Here is an 18,534-nt window from a genome sequence, read left to right on the forward strand (position 1 = left end):
ACACAATGGCCTTGGGAGTAGCTATGTGTAGGAGTTCCTGGTTCCAAGCCTCAAGCCTCCCCCATGAGGTCCAACAGACCATACAAGACCTTCCCTTTGAGGACCGGGATACTCTATCTAATTAAGCTCCCTCTCTTCTTCCCACCCTCCCCCATCCCTCTTCAGGGACCCCTCTCATTAGCATCTTTTGGTCCAAGAGGTGCAAACGTTTACTCCTACAATTAGGAGCAGTGGAAAAGGTTCCCTCGGAGCTGAGGGGAAAAGGGTTCTATTTCTGCTATTTCCTAATCCTGAAAGCCAAAGGCAGTCTAAGACCCGTTCTGGACTTAGGAAACCTCAAGAGGTTCATGAAGAATTTGAGGTTCCACATGGTCTCTCTGACCTCGATTATCCCCTCCCTGGATCCGGGAAATTGATACGCCGCCACTGAGTTGAAGGATGCATGCTTCCATATATCAATCATCCCGAGACATAGACAATTCCATTATTTTTTGGTAAACTGATCTCACTACCAATTCACCGTACTCCCACTCAGCCTCTCGGTGGCCCCCAGGGTGTTTATAAAGTGCATGTCGGTCATGGCTGCATTCCTCAGAAAACAGAGAACACAGATTTTTCCATATCTGGATGATTGGCTAAGCAGGGGCTGCTTCAGAAATCAGATGGAAATGAACATGAGATTCATAAAATCATTGTTCACCAAGTTAGGTCTCTTCGTCAACAAGCAGAAATTTTCCCTGATTCCTATTTAGAGGATAGAGTTCATAGGTGCAGCGCTAGACTCAAACCAGGCCAAGGCTTACCTATCAGATTTTCGCTTCCAAGCCATATGTTCCATCATAGAAGAAGGAAAAGTTACCTTACTACTATGGCGAGAAACTGCCTCAAACTCCTGGGCCACCTAGTCACATGCGCTTAAGTAGTCCAACATGCCAGGCTTTGCCTCAGACCCTTGTAGGCATGGCTGGCCACAGTCTATCGCCTGTCATGGGATCACCTTGACAACTTTAAATCCCCTCAGTGGTGTTGGGACAGCTCCACTGGTGGCTCAGTCTACATTCTGTGCAGGAGTTCCCTACCCCCTCAGTCTCCATCCCTGACCTTGGTCTCCAACACCTTGGCAATGGGCTGGTAGACTTATCTGAGAAAACTCAGGACCTAGGGGCTTTGGTCCTGGGAAGACTTGTCAACCCACATCAAAGTGAGGGAACTGAGAATGGTACGCCTCATGTGTCAGGTTTTCTGTTCTCAACTAAAGGAGAAATGCGTGTCGGTAAGAACAGACAATACAACAGCTATGTTTTATATAAACAGACAGGGTGGAGCTTGTTCCTCTCTCCTGTGCCAAGAAGCCCTAAATCTGTAGGCATTTCCCCATAGCCCATAAGATTCACCTGGAGGCGTCATACCTGCCAAGGGCACAGAAAATGCTGGCTGATCACCTCAGCAAGTTGATATCTACCCACGAATGGTCACTTTGTCCAGATGTGATAAATGACATTTTCCAGAGGTGTGGGTTTCCCCTCATGGACTTTTTTGCAACAAAGTCCAACAGGAATTGCCTGCAGTTCTGCTCTTTCCAAAATCACAGTCCAGGGTCGACTGTGGATGCATTCCTCATCCAGTGATAGGTCACCTGTTTTATGCATTTCCACCAATCCCGCTCATCCACAAGGTCCTCCTGAAAGTCAGGAGGGGAATGTCATCCATAATCCTGATAGCTCCAGCGTGGCCACGCTAGCACTGGTATATCATGCTCCTCAACCTGTTGACGGAGGCCCTCTCAACCTCCCACTGGTACCAGATTTAATCACATTGGATCATGGCCGCCTTCGGAATCCCAACATAGAATCTCTCTACCTCACAGCCTGGAGGCTCCATGGCTGAAACCTTTAGAGATGGAATGCTCAGAGCAGGTCAGGGAGATCCTCCTTGGCAGCAGGAAACAATCTACCAGGGCCACTTTCCTGGTTAAATGGAAAAGATTCTCCATCTGGACCACACAAAAGTGTGCTTCACCTGAACTAGCATCCCATACCTCTGATCTTGGACTATCTGTTACACCTCAAGCATCAGGGGCTTTCAGTATTGTCAATCAAAGTCTACTTGGCTGCAATCTCAGCTTTTCATCCTTGGATGGGGGTCTGTTCAGTCTTTGTCAATTATATGGTAGGGCATTTTCTCAAAGACTTAGACAGGCTATACATTCAGACACGTCAGCCGATTCCCCAGTGGGACCTTAATCTTGTGCTATCAGCACTAATGAAGCCACCATTTGAACCATTAGCGGCATATTCACTTCTTTACCTATCATGTAATGTAGCCTTCTCGGTGGCCATCATGTCAGCTAGAAGGGTTTCAGAGCTTAAGCCTCTCACATTGGAGTCTCCCTATACTGTCTTTTTCAAGGACAAGGTTCATCTATGCCTGCATCCAGCCTTTCTGCCAAAGATAGTGTCTCAGTTTCCCTCAAACCAGGACATTTTTCTCCCACTTTTTATCCAAAACCCCACGCCAACAGCTGGGAGCAGAGGCTTCATTCATTGGATATCAGATGAACTCTGGCTTTCTATATCAAGAGGACTAAATCCTTCAGAAAATCGACTCATCTTTTTGTATCAGTAGCAGACTGGATGAAAGGTCTTCCAGGTTCATCGCAAAGGATATCTTCTTGGATCACATCTTGCATCAGAGCCTGTTATGACTCAGCAAAGATTCCGGCCCCAGTGTTGACAGCTCACTCCACAAGTGCTCAGGCTTCCTCAACGGCATTCTTAGCTCAGGTCCCCATCCAGGACATCTGTTGGGCTGTAATGTGGTCATCCATCCACATCTTTGTGGCTCACTATGCCTTTACTCAATAAGCCAGAGAGGATGCGCATGTTGGTAGAGCAGTGCTTCAGTCAGTAGTGCATTGAACTCTGAACCCTTCTCCTTTGAGGTTGCTTGGGAGTCACCTACTTCGCATCGACATGAGCAAGCACTCGAAGAAGAAAAGACGGTTACTAACCTTCTGTAACTGTTGTTCTATGAAATGTGTTGCTCATGTCCATTCCAAGACCCACCCACCTACCCCTTTGTCGGAGTCAGCTGGCAAGAAGGAACCAAAGAGGCAGGGGGTTGGCAGAGCCCTGTATAGGGCACCATGGAGGCGCCACTCCAGGGAGCTCCAGAGCCAATCCTACGGATACCACTAGGGGGAAAACCTTCTGCTGACTACACGCACACCTACTTGGAATGGACATGAACAACACATCTCAAAGAACAACAGTTACAGATGTTTAATAAGTCTTTTTTTTCCATGAGGTTTCATCAAACACTGTTCAGCTATTTTCAAACATGGATGAAGTGGGTGATAAAATGCAGTTTCTCAACTTAAAAAAGTGTTTTTTTTTTTTTTTTTTTTTTTTTTTTTTGGATGAATTCTGGCATTTTAAAGGTGATGGAAAAATGAAATGAGTCAGGAGTTTGATCTTTAGGACATAGTTGTGTCTTTCATTGCTCAGATGAAAAATCTGATTTGATTTAGCACAATTACATTGTCTCTGTGTTTTAACGCAATTCATTCTCTGCACATTCCACTGCCAATGTGATGGTGCAAATATAAACTGAAGGGAAATTGCCATTAAATAGATTTAGTAGGATTCCACTGAATATATGCATTACAAAGTTGAGTAAAATTCTAGTTTTCATAGGGGATTGTGGAATATTATCTGTGAAGCTATTTAAGAAGGGACACAGAAAGGTCCTGCTCTTTTTAATATGACATGGAAGAGTGTGTCTGAAATGAGACAATGGTTTGTGACTTATATTTTTAAACTATATTTACAGTTGCAAAGCGAAGCACTGAAAAATCAGAAAATTATTAAGTTAAGGTTGTTTGCACATGACATTTTACTTAAACATTTGGCTTTTTTATCTACACCAAAAAATCTTGAGGTCCTACTGGCAACATAGCAGTTAATTCCCAGATCTGTGATGTGATGTAAACAAAGAAATTAAGTAAGTTAATTTAAAACCGTAATGGATACTTGAGTTTGGTTTGTGTTTGGCAAGGGATGGAGGTGTAGTTTTTAGTTCTGTACAGGGTATTTACAACCAATGAATAGACCAAAAAAAATCAACTACACAACACATTACTTGTTAGTTTTCCTCAATTTCACATTTATTCAGTTAAGCTAAAACAAATAATTAGCTGTCAGCTTTTCATAAATTGGAATACAGGTTATCCATATCTCTTATATACCTTCTCACCAACTTCAACCAGATAACAGAAAACAAGGTATAACTCTAGAATGATTAATGTTAATAGTGTATCAGGCAGATAGAAGACAGCTTGAGTTTTATGCTGAGCCTGCAGGGGAGAGAGCCGCCAAAAAAAACTTGTGCAGTATACTAAATTAAGTAAATATGACAGCAGTAGAAGTGCAAACATAATGGGATTTCTAGATATGACAGTCAGCACTTCTCTGTGATAGGTCAGCAGGGTTATTTTACAAGGTTTACACATATACAGACATTCTGTGTGAATAGTTCATCAAAGTCAGGTTTATCATTAGGTCCTCACTCCCCTATCCCTCCCCCATCTTTCAAAAAGATTAGTAATCTTTGAGACATATTTTTAAACATTACACCCAAAGACTGAATATAACCATTTAGAAGGATAATCTTGATATTCTTCTTGTAATTAGTTGTGCTGCTTCTGAGAAATAAGATCTCTTTAGTGACTAAGTTCAAAATTATGCAGAGCCATCCAATCTATTCTCTTCTTTTCCCCCATCATGAAACATCATCATACTCTAGACATGATATTTATCATCTGCGTTTTGACTCATGTCAGAATAAGTTTGAGGAAGCATTTAGGGCATCATTTACTGGCATCTCTGTGAAGTCATGAATCTAAACTAGCTCTTAACTTTACAAGCGCCTCCAATTAGTTCTTTGAGCTTGTCCTCCTGATGTCATGGGCTATGAAAGTTGAGAGCAGTGAAATGAGAATTATAAACTGATGTACTTCTAATATGCATTTAAGTTGCTGTTTCAGCCAGGAAACCTGTCATTTATACCCAAAATGAAATTCCAGATGTTTTGTGCTGATTTGCACTTCAGTTGGTTTAACCCTGTGAATGCTTGTGCTATGTGCATTGTATGCAATCAGATGACACTCAGGAGGACAAGACTGCTTTACACAGCTCACCTGATTTTGGTTTTTGGGTTAAGGACTGGTTTTAGATTGATTTAACTTTTCAGGGACACTGGTACTAGACTGTTAAGAGAGTTCTGAAAAAAAAAATCATAGTTCGAAATGGATCCACACCTTCAAAATATACACTTTCTGAACGGTGCTCAAGCACAAAATGACATAGTAGCTCAGGTTATTGGAAACATTGAGTAAGAAGGTCAGTAGTTCCTAAATGGAACAGTTACTCTAAAAATAATGCTATTACATCCAGTTCATTCCTGGTCTGTAACTTGTATCTCAAAATAATTTGTATATTTTTTTATTTCTTTTCATGTTTTTTCTGCTTTTGACTCCATCCCCAACCATAAGGATTCTGGAATAAGAACTTCCTGGCAATTTTGATGATGATGCTTTAGGCAGAACAGTATGCCCCTCTGTAGATAAAGTATATTTGCTTTGCAGCATTGAGGAAAGGAAAAGTGCCTTTATTAGTAAATTCAGCATGTAATGCTCAAACACACAGGACAATTACAGCATCAAAGTGCCACTTTTAAAGAATCACACTTCTCACTGCTCTGCCACTTCACTGATGATGATGATTGGTGGCATTGTACAGACACCATTGTGAACCAAATAATCTATTGTTTCATTTGGGCTAAATTAGCTTTTGCTAATGGAATAATTCAATAGTTAGACTATTCTGCTTGAACGCTGACATTTTGTTGAACAGGCTATGTAGTGATATCAGTAGAAAATATAGGAACTGATTCAATCTAACCAAACACCTATCAGTGGAAAATTAACTTTTTTTCTCTGAAACACACTGTAATGCTGGGGTAGTTCAGAGAGTTAATCTTCAGTGTGTTATGTTCTTATGATAAAGATGTCACTTCTACTGATTCATCTTCTGTTTTCTTACTCACAGGCTGTTCTGGAGACTATTAGGAATCTGATGAACACAGACTGTGTAGTTCCTGATTGGTTGCATGACATCATCCTTGGATATGGAGACCCAAGCAGTGCTCATTATTCGAAAATGCCAAATCAGATTGCTTCTCTGGATTTTAATGACACCTTCCTCTCCATTGATCATTTAAAAGCTAGTTTTCCTGGATATAACATGAAAGTAACTGTTGACAATCCAGCTCTACAGAAACCCCCTTTCAGGTGATGTAAGACTCTCAGTTGTGCCTGGTCTCATACTTTTTTAACAGTTAATTCTCCAATTAAACCAGGTCTTAAATCAAATTAATTTCAGTTTTATTCCTAAAATGTACTAACTATAGTGAAGTTGGAAAACTAGAATATAAGTCAGTTTAGTTCAGTGACTCAAGTGTGTTCTTTTGCCTGAGAAAATTGCTCATATAAGAGCAGCTATCATAATTTATTATTAATACCCTAATACTGCAGTAGTACCCAAAGGCCACAGTTAGGATCCAGATGTCATTGTGCTACACCCTTTACAAATGCATATGAAAACATTGTCCCTGATCCAAATGATTGAAAGTCTACAGGAAAAAGTGACACATGCAGGGTGGGGAGTACAATCAATATATATACAGCTTTTACATTTTTTCTGTCATAAATATAAAAAGTGTCAGCTGTTCCTATCTAGCCGTCATTTTATTAGATGTGTGTTATGACAGATGTGAGTCTTGAAGGATGTGAAGTGGGAGAGAAAGACAGTAATCTTATGGATTTGTAGTGGGCAATGCAGAAGGCACCAAGACTACTTATTATTTATTTGTATTGAGGTCGTGGCTGAGGGCCTCAATCAAGGATCCAGGGCCCCGTTGTGCTAGGCACTGTACACACATAACAAAAAAGATGATTCTTGGCTCAAAGACCTTACTGCCGAGTATAAGGTGATGGAATAAGCTGTGGGACGGGGAGGTGCAATATAGTAATGGGACAATATGTGTGAGAAGCTATATACAACCAGTGGGTGAGGTACAAGATGATTGTGTCTAACATTTAGAAATTGCATACTCTAGTTTCATTTCAATGAATCTCAAAATGCCATGTAACTTTTATTTTGATTTCTCTTGGGAAATGAATTGTAAGGATTTCCTGTCCTTAGCAGAATATAAATCATTAAAGGCTTTCAAAATGCTGCTTCATCTGTAATATCTGATGATCGATGTATCCCCACACAAAGAGAAAATAGAGCACTTATTACCTATCAAGGATTTCTTATTTGATTTACACAGCCCTTGCCACAAAAAGAAGCCCTTCATCTTAATTTATTGTCCCATTACATTGTAAGGATATTTCTTAATAATATGCTGTACCTTGAAGAGGTGCCTATCACAATAGAGTATTAAATGGAATTGGATGATACAGGAGCTATTGATCATAGTCGTTAAAAATAATTTAGGCATTCTGCAAAGGAAACACTACTACAAAGAGTGAGGCATCACCGTTGTTTACAGAAATGTCCATTGCATCTGTCTGTAGAGTGCGTATTATTTTCTGTCATTAATTTATCTGTATCTTGTCCCACACATACATTTCTGCTCCCCCCCCCCTCTGTGCTATTTCAAACGATCTCACCTTACTCTTTGTTCATCTTATCTATTTTTCCAATTCTCTGCCTTCTACCCTATGTCTTAAGACTAGAATACTTTCCCTCTCCTCATTTGCCAGGTACACTTTCTCTCTCTACCTCCATATTTCTCCTTAAAACCAACCTCTTCAACCAGTCCCTTCTGTGACTCATCAATAATGCCACATCTTATCTCTCCTGAATTGTTGTCCTATTGTCTTGTCTTGAGTAGAGCTGGCTAAAACTGAGGGGTGTTGATTTGAGAGAAGTTTTTGTATTTCCAGATGTGTTTTTGGTTCAAATTTGGAACCAAAGGAAAATTACCAAAATTTCTTGGCAGACCAAGATCCCTGGAAAACTGCATTTGGGAAACACCAAAACCGACTGTATGAAATTGACATTCGTATAAATTTCCTGTTAGCTACTCCCTGAATAGTAGACATGAAATTGACACGAATATCAGTTTCATTCTGTTGGCGCTTTCAGGGCTGCTAGGCTCCCTGCTTGAGCCAGAACTTCCAGAGTCCCTCATCTGGAACTTGGAGCCTAAACATTTTAGGACTGACTCCCAAGGTAAGGGGCAGCACCACCATGTGGACTGCCCTGTGCTTGAGGATCCCAGGGCTTTCAGACTTCCAGGCGAGCTGGCTGCCCAGTTTGCCCTATTCCTAAGTAGGGGAATAGGCTTGGTGAAACATTTTACTCCAGTGAATCAGCATTTTCCAACCCACTGTAGTCTTGAGTTTTGTCTTACAAGTTGTAAGATCTTTGGGAAGTGGAATGGCTTATTTATGTATGTAGAGTGCAATGTCATTTGATGGTGCTCTAAAAATGTATATGAAAGATTATCAGGCCTACTTGTGAAGGAAATGAAATTGAAACATAACAAATGTATTACAGGATAACTTTCCCAGTAAAAGGAGGAAAAGGAAAGAAACGGAAAGAAGACGATGGGAATGAAGAAAAGACTGAAGAAGTTAAAACGTTAATTGTTGAACCTCACATTATTCCCAACAGGGGACCATATCCATACAATCAACCCAAACGGTAATACTGTTGTAGCTTTGTGCCTGTGCAAGTACATAAGTAACAATCTGGTGCCTGGGAGACCTATCCTTTTATTGTAGGTTGCAAATGAGTTTACACATTGATTTGATTTACAAGCAGAAAAATTTCTTCTTGTAAAACCATCAGAGGATTCTATATTTATTTCAGTAAGTAATAGAAGTGAAATGAACTAGACTGAATTAAGGCCACTTTAATTATGAATGACTGTCCACAGAGGTTTAATGTGGTTTAATCAATCAACATTAAATTAACACCTTTAGTTAATTTGGATTAATTTTTTTGAGTGTCCCATGTAGACCGTCCCTTAAAAACACCTTTTTTTATATTCTCTCCGTTTACTGACTCTGTTTTTGTTTGGTACAGCAATACTATTCAGTTTACCCATACTCAGATTGAGGCTATACGTGCAGGAATGCAACCTGGGCTGACTATGGTAAGGACGTTAATTATTAAGAGTTGTTACCATATTTCTTTTTGAAAATTATGCTGTTTAAGTTTAGGATAGATTGTCTGAAGTGCAGGTAACCCATTTTGTATGTCTTCTCTGTTTGTCTTTTCTCTTTTCTTCCTACCAGCAGATAAAGAAAAGGAAACACCCAATAACATCCTCTCCTTAAACAAAAAACAAACAAACAAGCAAAAAGAAAACCCCATCTCTGAATATAATTCTGTCCTGTGTTCCAGTGGTTGGGGATTCTTTCTGGATCACTGAAAATTGACATGTCTGTGGAGGGGATGGGGGGGATTACTAACTTTAGGGTATATTGATTCTGTGCTGAATTTGCAACTTTTGGCTGTATTCACAGTAATTACAGTATCTTGGGCCTGATGCAGTACCCACTGCATGCAATAAAAGTCTTTCTGTTGACTTCAGTGAGCTTCGTTTCAGGCCCCTCAGGGGAATTTCAGGACTTCCACAACTGAGGACATAACAAATAGTATTGAACTTGATTTTGCTTTAATGTAGTCATGGCCAGTGAAGGGTTTATAGGAGTCAGAATTCTCAATAAGTAATTTTTCTGCTCATAAATGTTTCTCTTCCCAGCCAGCTATTGTCTGTTCTTTAATTAACTACTCAGTAGAACACTGACTCTTCTTTCTCCACACCACTGTTCAACAAGGAGATTGAATGTCTAGGGAGCAATGGTGCATTTTGAAATTAGGCCTCATTAGCACAATGCTACCTTTGCCGCCTTTTTCATCTCTTCTTATATCCTCTCCTCTGTGTAGCTAGCACACACACACGAAGGAAAGAAAATGAAACTTTTTACTTAAATACAGTTCTTCAAGTGATGGTCCCTATGTGTATTCCACACGTTAGTACAGGTAAGTAAAAATAGCTGCCACTGTCTCTATAACCATCGCCACAGCTGTAGTCATCAGTTGTCAATCGTGGCTGCTTTCTTTCGGATTCTCTTAGGTGGTCCAGAATACCATCTTCCCTTTGATAAATTTAACTCTTAATGAAAAAACCAAGTGTCTACACTCTCGTAAAGACTCTAGGACAACCCTTTACTCCCTGGGTATTTACACTCCATACACACTTCCCAAAGAGGAAACATCATAAGCAAACCTACAGGCTGGTATATCATAAACCCCATAGCCCTCTCAGTAGTGTACCTACCAGGTGTAGAATTCCGTAGCAATACAGACTCAACAGATATTTTTCCACTGACAGTGAATGGGAGATACATGGTTCTCTTCTAAATGACATCTTCAGTGAGGAACACCATCTTGGGATCTCTTTGCCTCGGAGGAGAACGAGCAACTACCTCTGCATTGTTCCAGAGAACAAGCAACTACCTCTGTACAGTTCCAGAGCAGCTCTGGGCCACGTCTTGAAGGGTGATGCCTTACTACTACCCTGGATGGACGATCTCAGCTATGTCTTCCCTTCCATTCTACTAATACCACAAATCCTGCATGACAGGACTTGGATCATCCTCATTGCACTCTACTGGCTGAGACAGTTCTGTTCTCAGGCCTCCTGAGGATTTCAACCCATCAACATCTGAACATTTTCAAATCTGACAGAATACAGTGGTACAATCAGACACCCGAAATCAGGATCTTTACAGCGTAAAGCCATGTATTTGGATGGGCATCTGATATAGAGTGCTCAAAGTTCATTGGTGGTTCAGTCTGTTCAGGATTCTACTAGGAGATGCTATCTGGCCAAATGGAAGTGTTTTCTCCTTTTGGTCACTTCAGTGCTCGTTATTTCCTTAATCTACTGGGATTTCTGCTATTCTAGACTGTCTACTTACCCTTAAGACATTTGGCCTCTGTCAGTTCCTGATGAGTCCATCTTATAGTAATCAGTGCCTTTCATCCTCCAGTTGAGGACCATGCTATCTTTATCCATCCTACGATGACTTGATTCCTAAAAGGACTTCTTAGAACTTTTTCGCTAGAGGTGAAACCAACACCACGATGGGATCTCAGTCTTGTTCTTTCAGTTCTTCCTAAACCTCCCTTCGAACTGTTAGCCACGTGTTCTATATCCCATCTTTCAATGAAAGTTGCTTTCCTCGTCCCCATCACATCATCCAGGAGGGATGAGTAAGCTGGGAGCACTCATGATAGATCTGCCATATATCATCTTTCATAAAGAATAGGTCTCTTCTCCATCCAAAACTCATCCCTAAATTAATTTCAGAGTTTCGCATGACTCAAACATCTACTTACTGGTATTTTTTCCAGAACCTCACACTTCTGATGAGGAGGGAAGGCTTCATTCTCTTGATGTCCAGTGGGCATTGGAATTCTATCTTCAGAAAAGAAAAGCAATTAGAAAAACACTGATTATTTTATCATGCTAGCGGAGTGATCAAGTGGTCAAGATGTACATGTGCAGAGACTTGCATCTTGAGCTGCATCATTCTTCACTAACTAGCTCACATTCTTCCCACTCCCAGAGGGAGTAAAAGCCCACTCCACCAGAAGGCAAACAAACTCTGCAGCATTCCTGTGGGACATACCTATACTAGATATATGTAAGATGGCTACTTGGAGCGCTATACATACCTTAACAAGACATGTATTGGTCCAGACTTCTGCTGCAGATACAGCTGTGGGGATGGCAGTGCTACAAGCATCCATACCATCTGCATCCTCGCACCTGCTTCCTGTTTGAGTAGTGCATACTAATCTCCCACATTTGAGATACACATGGGGACCATCGCTCAAAGAAGAAATGGAGCTGTGTCAACTTAACCATAACTAGAGGTTCTTCAACATGTGTGGTCCCTAGCTGTATTCCATTACCTTCCCTCCCTCCTCTGCTGTGGATCATAATCAGATTCGTGGTAAGAAAAGAAACTGGAGAGACAACAGTCACACAGTCCTTTATGCATGTTTGGAGCATGAGGAGAATAATTGTGCGTGTGTGGATCAATGGACACTACTTACTAAAAATCTCTGGACTCAGACACATGGTGCCCTTATGTGGAATACAGGTAGGGACCATGCATCTTGAAGAACCTCCAGTTACAGTTATGTTCATTTTTATGGACTGATACTGCAATCCTACTGCAATGAGTAGGCCCATTGAAATCAGTGGGGCTATGCACATGAGTAAAAGTTGTAGATTTGGTTGACAACTTAGCTTGCACTAAGACTTTATTATTAATAATAAATAAATGACCTATAGTTAGACTGTATCTGCAGTTCGTGAGGGGTTCTTTTAAAAAAAGTTTTTGGGTGGCAGTAAAATTCACTCGTGATAAGTGATTAAAAATTGCTTAGTTAATAATGACTTTTTTGGGAACAAGCCCATTGATTTGAACTGCTGGCTTTTTAATAATTATAGTGTTTGGCTAAGAATACCCATACTTGTGTATGGGAGTCTCCTTTCATACCAGTATTCCTTACTTGTCAGCTAGAAAGATGACTAGTAAATTAAAATCTTTATTACCATTTTGTAATATATAATCAACACATGAAATACTAGGGGGGAAAACTCTAGGTGATGTAGCTCTTTGTTTTAATCTTGTTTTTTTAATCTAGTATTATGCGCTGTTAATTAATATCATTTAATCTTTGATGAATCAGTAGGAATCACTTTCCAATATAAGCAGAGTGTATTATGAAATACCATCTGCATATTTTTATTGGAAGGCTTTTAGGGATAAATTGTAGTACCTGCTAGTATTCAGTTCCAGCAGTCCATCAGCAGAAATAACTACTGAGAAAAATCACGTAACGTTTTGGCTATATTTTGCTAATCACTTATTTTCAGCTTAAAAATATTTTCTCTTATTTCAGAGGGCATTTTCTCAGACCAAATGGGAAAAATGATACTTAAAAATGAGCACATCTTAAATGACAAGCCTCATGGAATTTTACTTGCTTGAGTCCTTGCGATCTTTTTTGTTGTTTATTGGCAACTGTTTTGGCATGTCTCTTCCCAGTTCAGTGTACAGTGTGAACCCATGTTTTCATTCCAGTTATTATTAATAAGATGAATTGCTATCGAGTGCATTGTACTTATTTATGATAATGAGGTGTGATCCTGCTGTTATTGCATGAGGAGTCCAAATGACAGGTTTATAGGATTACTTGTCTGAATGAGGCAAGCAGTAGTTGGCCCATATTGTTTGAAATGTCATATGTAGATTCTTGTGACATTCTAATCTGATCTGAGCTGTGTTTCTTAACTGTCTTCAAAATACTACAACTTGAGATTGTCCATAATATTTAGAAACCTTGCTCAAGTTGGATTTTTGCCCATATTTCAAATGTTAGGTGTAGAGAGAGTTAGTTTGCTTCAGTGTGTAGAGGTGAATAGAATGACTCCAGGATGCAAATGTGAGGTGCTCAAATGTGAGGTGCTCTAAAGTAGAACCATAGACCTCCTCCAGAGTATTCCTGACATCAGCTACCTCAGGTTCAAGGATAGTATTTGGCAGCTGAGCTGAGTTTGTGTATGTAAGGTAAATTAAGGCCTGGTTTACACTTACCTGGCAATTGGGCGGCAGTCGACGGGAGTTACGCAAGCTACACAGAATAGCTTGCGTAACTCCCATCGACTGCTGTGCTTCCTTTCTGCGCGCCATCTTCACTGCACTGTGCCGACGGAAACTGCATTCCTGTCGCCACAGTGCTATGCCACTTGAGGAGGTAGTTTAACTAGGTCAACTTCTGGATCGATTGAGTGAGTTTCACTGACCGCTCAATCGATCCAGATAGGTCCATCTGATGGCGGCGACTTTGCCACCATCAGTATAGAGAGGCTATGATATATTGGTAATAGATGTGAATATAAGAATCTGGATAGATTGACACAGATGGTTTAACTGCTTTTAAATACATGTTTCAAAAAATGGTGATGTTAAGGATAATGCAACTACATCAATGGTAACAAAATCACATGAATAAAAAACAAAAATATTGCATTTATAATCATAAATAGGCAGCATGGAGTGAAATATTATGTCTGACATTTCAAAAACCAAACTCCTAATGTTAAAAATTGTAACTGAGATGCAGAGTTGTAATGTATTTATTATGGTAAATTCTGGGTTGTCCTCTACGCATTTCTTATAAATGTATCAACTTCACATATATGGATGATGTCATCAAGGCCAGTCTTCGATTTTGCAGGGACCTATTGCAAATCAAAAGTGCAGGGCCTCATCAACTTAGCCCCCAACCTATGAATCTGTCCCATTCTTCTTTTCTTATCCATGACATTTATGTCTCTGCTCTTCCTTGCCTGTCTGTGGTTACCCTATGTCTCACTAGTGTTTGAGATTCCCCAGATTCCCTCTTGTGACCACCCTACGTGTATGAGGAAGTTTCAATCACAGATTACTGATTTCAGTTTGCACACCACGGAATCGGAGACAGCAGTTTTTCTGTACGATCAGTTATATTCCAATTGTACAGGACTCTGCATAGCACAGGGCTAAACTTCCCTCTGTGTCTTATATTTATATCTGGGGTCCACAGAAACACGTAACAAATTACACACAATTGATAACGAATAGAGCAGTTTAGAGTAGAATTTTGATCATTAGCTTCCTAGGTCAATGCTTTATCAAAATAAAGATGCTTCTTGAGAAACCATCATGTTCTGCCCAACCCATAATTCCTTATAATTCTGGATAGTTGTGTCATATGTTAAAAATTACTGCACATTCTGTACTTGTTCTTTTTTCATTTTGTAGGTAGTGGGCCCACCTGGTACAGGTAAAACTGATGTGGCCGTGCAGATAATATCCAATCTCTATCATAACTTCCCAGAACAGAGAACCCTGATAGTTACACATTCCAACCAGGTAAATGAACAACTTCTGTATGTCACTTTCTTGTCTGCTCTATTTTTATGTGGCTTCAATAATACAGTTATATCCATTGATGTAGACTTGAACAGGTTTGTGTGGGATCTTAAGCTTGATAAAAACAGATCGGAAGTTATGTTAACATATTTCAGATCATTTTAAATTTTAATTTCATCAGATGCGTTTTTTGTTTAGGGCATTTAAGCGATTACGGTTGAAGTCTGAAAAGTTACATATCATTCTCCTGTTAATTGTATGGGACTATTCTGCTTCTGGTATACCTGAAATATCTTTCATGGTTCTAATTGCCCTGTCTGGACTACAGCATAACATCTCAATTTGGCACTTACCTCTGAACTACCATTCCAGTTCAACTTTCTTTGACAAGCCAGAAACTATTGGTTTGCAGATAACAGGCAAGTTGCACTAGTGTTACTAATTAATTTAAAATTAATCTAGCTACATTAGTGCAGACCCAAATATAGCCACAGTTAAATCAGTTTAATCCTCATTTAAATCAGTTTAGGTTAATTTGTGAAAAGCTAAACTCATTTAAGTGAAGCTTAAACTCATATATGTGTATCTATATTAAGGTTTGCACTGTGTGACTAGATCAGTTTAGTTATACATATGCAACTTTTTTGATAGAATCCAGGCCTATAACATCTTGTGTCTTGTCTTTTACCAACAGACTAAACAAACCTCCCTTCATTCACCATCTCATAACGGACCATAGAGACCTAATTACCTGCCCTATTATTATATAGTCCAGAAATCTAATCGTCTCCCTAATCTGTTCATCTTCCAAATGTGATCAGGAGAGCCTACCTCTAAAACACAGTCCAGAGATGCATCTTTAACCGTGTGTGTGTGTGTGTGTGTGTGTGTGTGTGTGTGTGTGTGTGTGTGTGTGTGTGTGTGTGTGTGTGTGTGTGAGAGTGTGTGTGTATTTATCACAGACCGTAGACTACACTGTACACCCTTGTGTTTCTTACCATTTTATTGGAGTCAGCATGTGTCCTTAGGCTCTACTTAGAAGTCCTCTCACTTCAGGCAGTATTGAGCTGCCAATTCTGCTTGCCCCTTTGCTCAGATCAGTCATTAGGACATATAACATCATCATCTCTGAGGGAGTTCAACCACTCTTAGTGCATACCTTCCAACCTCTCTAAGTAATTCTCTCCACATCCCCCCTCACTCCTCTACTGGCATTCTAATTAGGCACAGCAACCATGTCTACATCTTCCATCAAAACAGTTATAAACAATCATGCAGCTGACCCTCAGCTCTCCCCACACTTCTGTTGATTGGCTACAACCTAGGGTAGTGGTATCCAGGCAGTGTTGGTACAGTGGCTTCTGCTTGAGTCTGAGGCAGTCTTGCTTTTGATGAAGCAAGGGCTGATGGGAGAGGTAAGCCTTAGGGAATTCATTACCTGCAGATACGCTAGTGTTTGCAAACTTCTATATACATGGATTCCTTTTAGTCATCAGTGAAATGAAACCATATCTGAGATGAAAGCCTATAAACAGCACTACTCCACAACAGTTCAACAGAAAGTAAAGTATATCCTATCCAGTTGAAACTACAGGGGAATTTTAGGAAGGCAGAATTGAATTATGCAATTGTATTTTAGTCAGGACATCTGCGAGAACAAGATCTGATACAACCCATGTACAATAAATGTTGAATGGACAAAATTTGGTTTGGATGTAATTTCTTCATGACTTTTTGCTGTCATATCAAATAATAATTGGATGCTAAGAAGTATACTATTTGAAACAATTTTGTAAACTGCTAGCCAATTTTTTTTAAAGCAGAGGCTTGACGTATAAGTGAATGCTGTGGTTTTTTTAAACCGTGTATTGATAACATATAAAAACAGCAGTATCAGTAGACTGACTTCTCCCCAAGATTAAGACCTCTAATTTGTGTTGCCTTCATGTTTGCTTTGGTTCCAATTCTTACGAAAATAGGCATTCTTTTCTATCATGCTCAACAGTAAATCTTCAGTTTTCCCTGCAACAACCTCTGAACTTCTAAAAACTACCTTTTCCCCTGTTCTTGTCAATCTTTAGGCCTTGAATCAACTGTTTGAGAAAATCATGGCATTAGACATTGATGAGCGCCACCTCCTGCGTCTCGGTCACGGAGAGGAGGAATTGGAGACAGAGAAAGATTTCAGCAGGTGAGCTGAAGGGCAAGAGGAAGGTGCCAATGATAAAACTAATTTGTGTAAACATTAAAAGCGTAATGTATGTTTAAACTCCTCCTACTTTCATTGCTAATGAACAAGGGGCAGTTTGTTTAGATTATGCTTCTAACTCAGGAAATAATTTCCTAACATAGTATTACTGCAGCTGTAACTTAGGGTGTGTCTAGGGTGTGTGACTCAGCCTGAGCCCTGCGAGCCTATGGGCTGCTTAATTGCAGTACGGACGTTCAGGCTCGGGCTGGAGCCCATGGTCTAGGACCCTGTGAAGTGGTTTACACTACAGTTAAAATAGTCCCTTAGCCTGAATTCCTGGGGTAACTAGCACAGGCCAACTGTGGGTTTTAATTGAAGTGTAGACATACCCATGAGTGGTGGCTATAATAGGGTTGGGGAGGCTAAGCCTCCCCAAACAGCTGCTCCTGGAAGTTCCCCCTCCATCCATGCTCCACCCCCACTCTGCCCCAGGGTCTGCTCATGTTTTCCCTCCTCCCCAAAAAGTGTGAGCGGCTGGCAGGGGGAGCCTTGGGGAAAGGTTTCTGAGATGCTCTCACTAAAGGTGCCCGGAGCCCGGCTTGCACCTGGCCTTTGCGGTGGGGCTGGAGCTGGGTACTGAGAAGCTGTAGGACACTAGCTGGCTGCAGAGGACCAGAGGAGCGTCCCACACACTGGAGCTGGAGGTCACTGGGCTGAGCAGCTCCAGGAGCAGCGAAGCACCTGCTCCCCGCCTGGTGGTCCCATCATTCTGAGGGACTGTGGCTTGGGTGCAACCTGCTCCCTGGGCGGCTGCAGCAGGAGACAGCGGCGGAGAATCAGCACAGGTAAGTCCTTGCAGACAGTACTGGAGGAGGGGGTTGAGCAGGAGTAGGGCCTGGGGTGGAGTGTGGTAGGGCCTCAGGGAGGGGGTGGAGCAGGGGACGGAGCCGCAATCTAAGCATGGATTACCCTCCCCGCCCAGCCTCCAAAAAGGCAGGCATCACGTGCTGCCCATGGACATACCCTTGAGCCCTCAATACAGTTCACTATGGGTTTTTTCCCCCAGTGTTTTTCCCCAGTCTGAATTCAGTTAGAAAATTCTACTTTTCTATTTTTATACATATCAAGGCAGTCATGTATTCACCTATCTTCATCCAGATGTTTGAACTTGTAAATATATTCTAGGCACATACACATTTTATGGAGTTTTTATTTAATGAAATGCAAATTGAAGGCTAAAATAATGCAGTCTTTGCAGTTTCAAATC

The 18,534-nt window shown here is 40.7% G+C and overlaps 1 protein-coding gene across 2 annotated transcripts in view; it reads left to right on the forward strand.

The window, feature by feature from the left end:
- AQR (aquarius intron-binding spliceosomal factor) overlaps positions 1 to 18,534 on the forward strand; it is a 95,841-nt gene that overhangs the window by 47,537 nt on the left and 29,770 nt on the right. For both annotated transcript variants that reach the window (XM_067558070.1, XM_067558072.1), the window contains exons 20-24: positions 6,108 to 6,349; positions 8,628 to 8,774; positions 9,159 to 9,228; positions 14,966 to 15,076; positions 17,158 to 17,267. In XM_067558070.1, the coding sequence (XP_067414171.1) occupies positions 6,108 to 6,349; positions 8,628 to 8,774; positions 9,159 to 9,228; positions 14,966 to 15,076; positions 17,158 to 17,267 (680 nt within the window). The remainder of the gene's footprint in view (positions 1 to 6,107; positions 6,350 to 8,627; positions 8,775 to 9,158; positions 9,229 to 14,965; positions 15,077 to 17,157; positions 17,268 to 18,534) is intronic.

Source organism: Emydura macquarii, unplaced genomic scaffold (genome assembly GCF_026122565.2).
Source record: "Emydura macquarii macquarii isolate MOO-44397 ecotype Brisbane River unplaced genomic scaffold, CSIRO-AGI_Emac_v2 contig_1876, whole genome shotgun sequence".
Lineage (NCBI taxonomy): Eukaryota > Metazoa > Chordata > Testudines > Chelidae > Emydura > Emydura macquarii.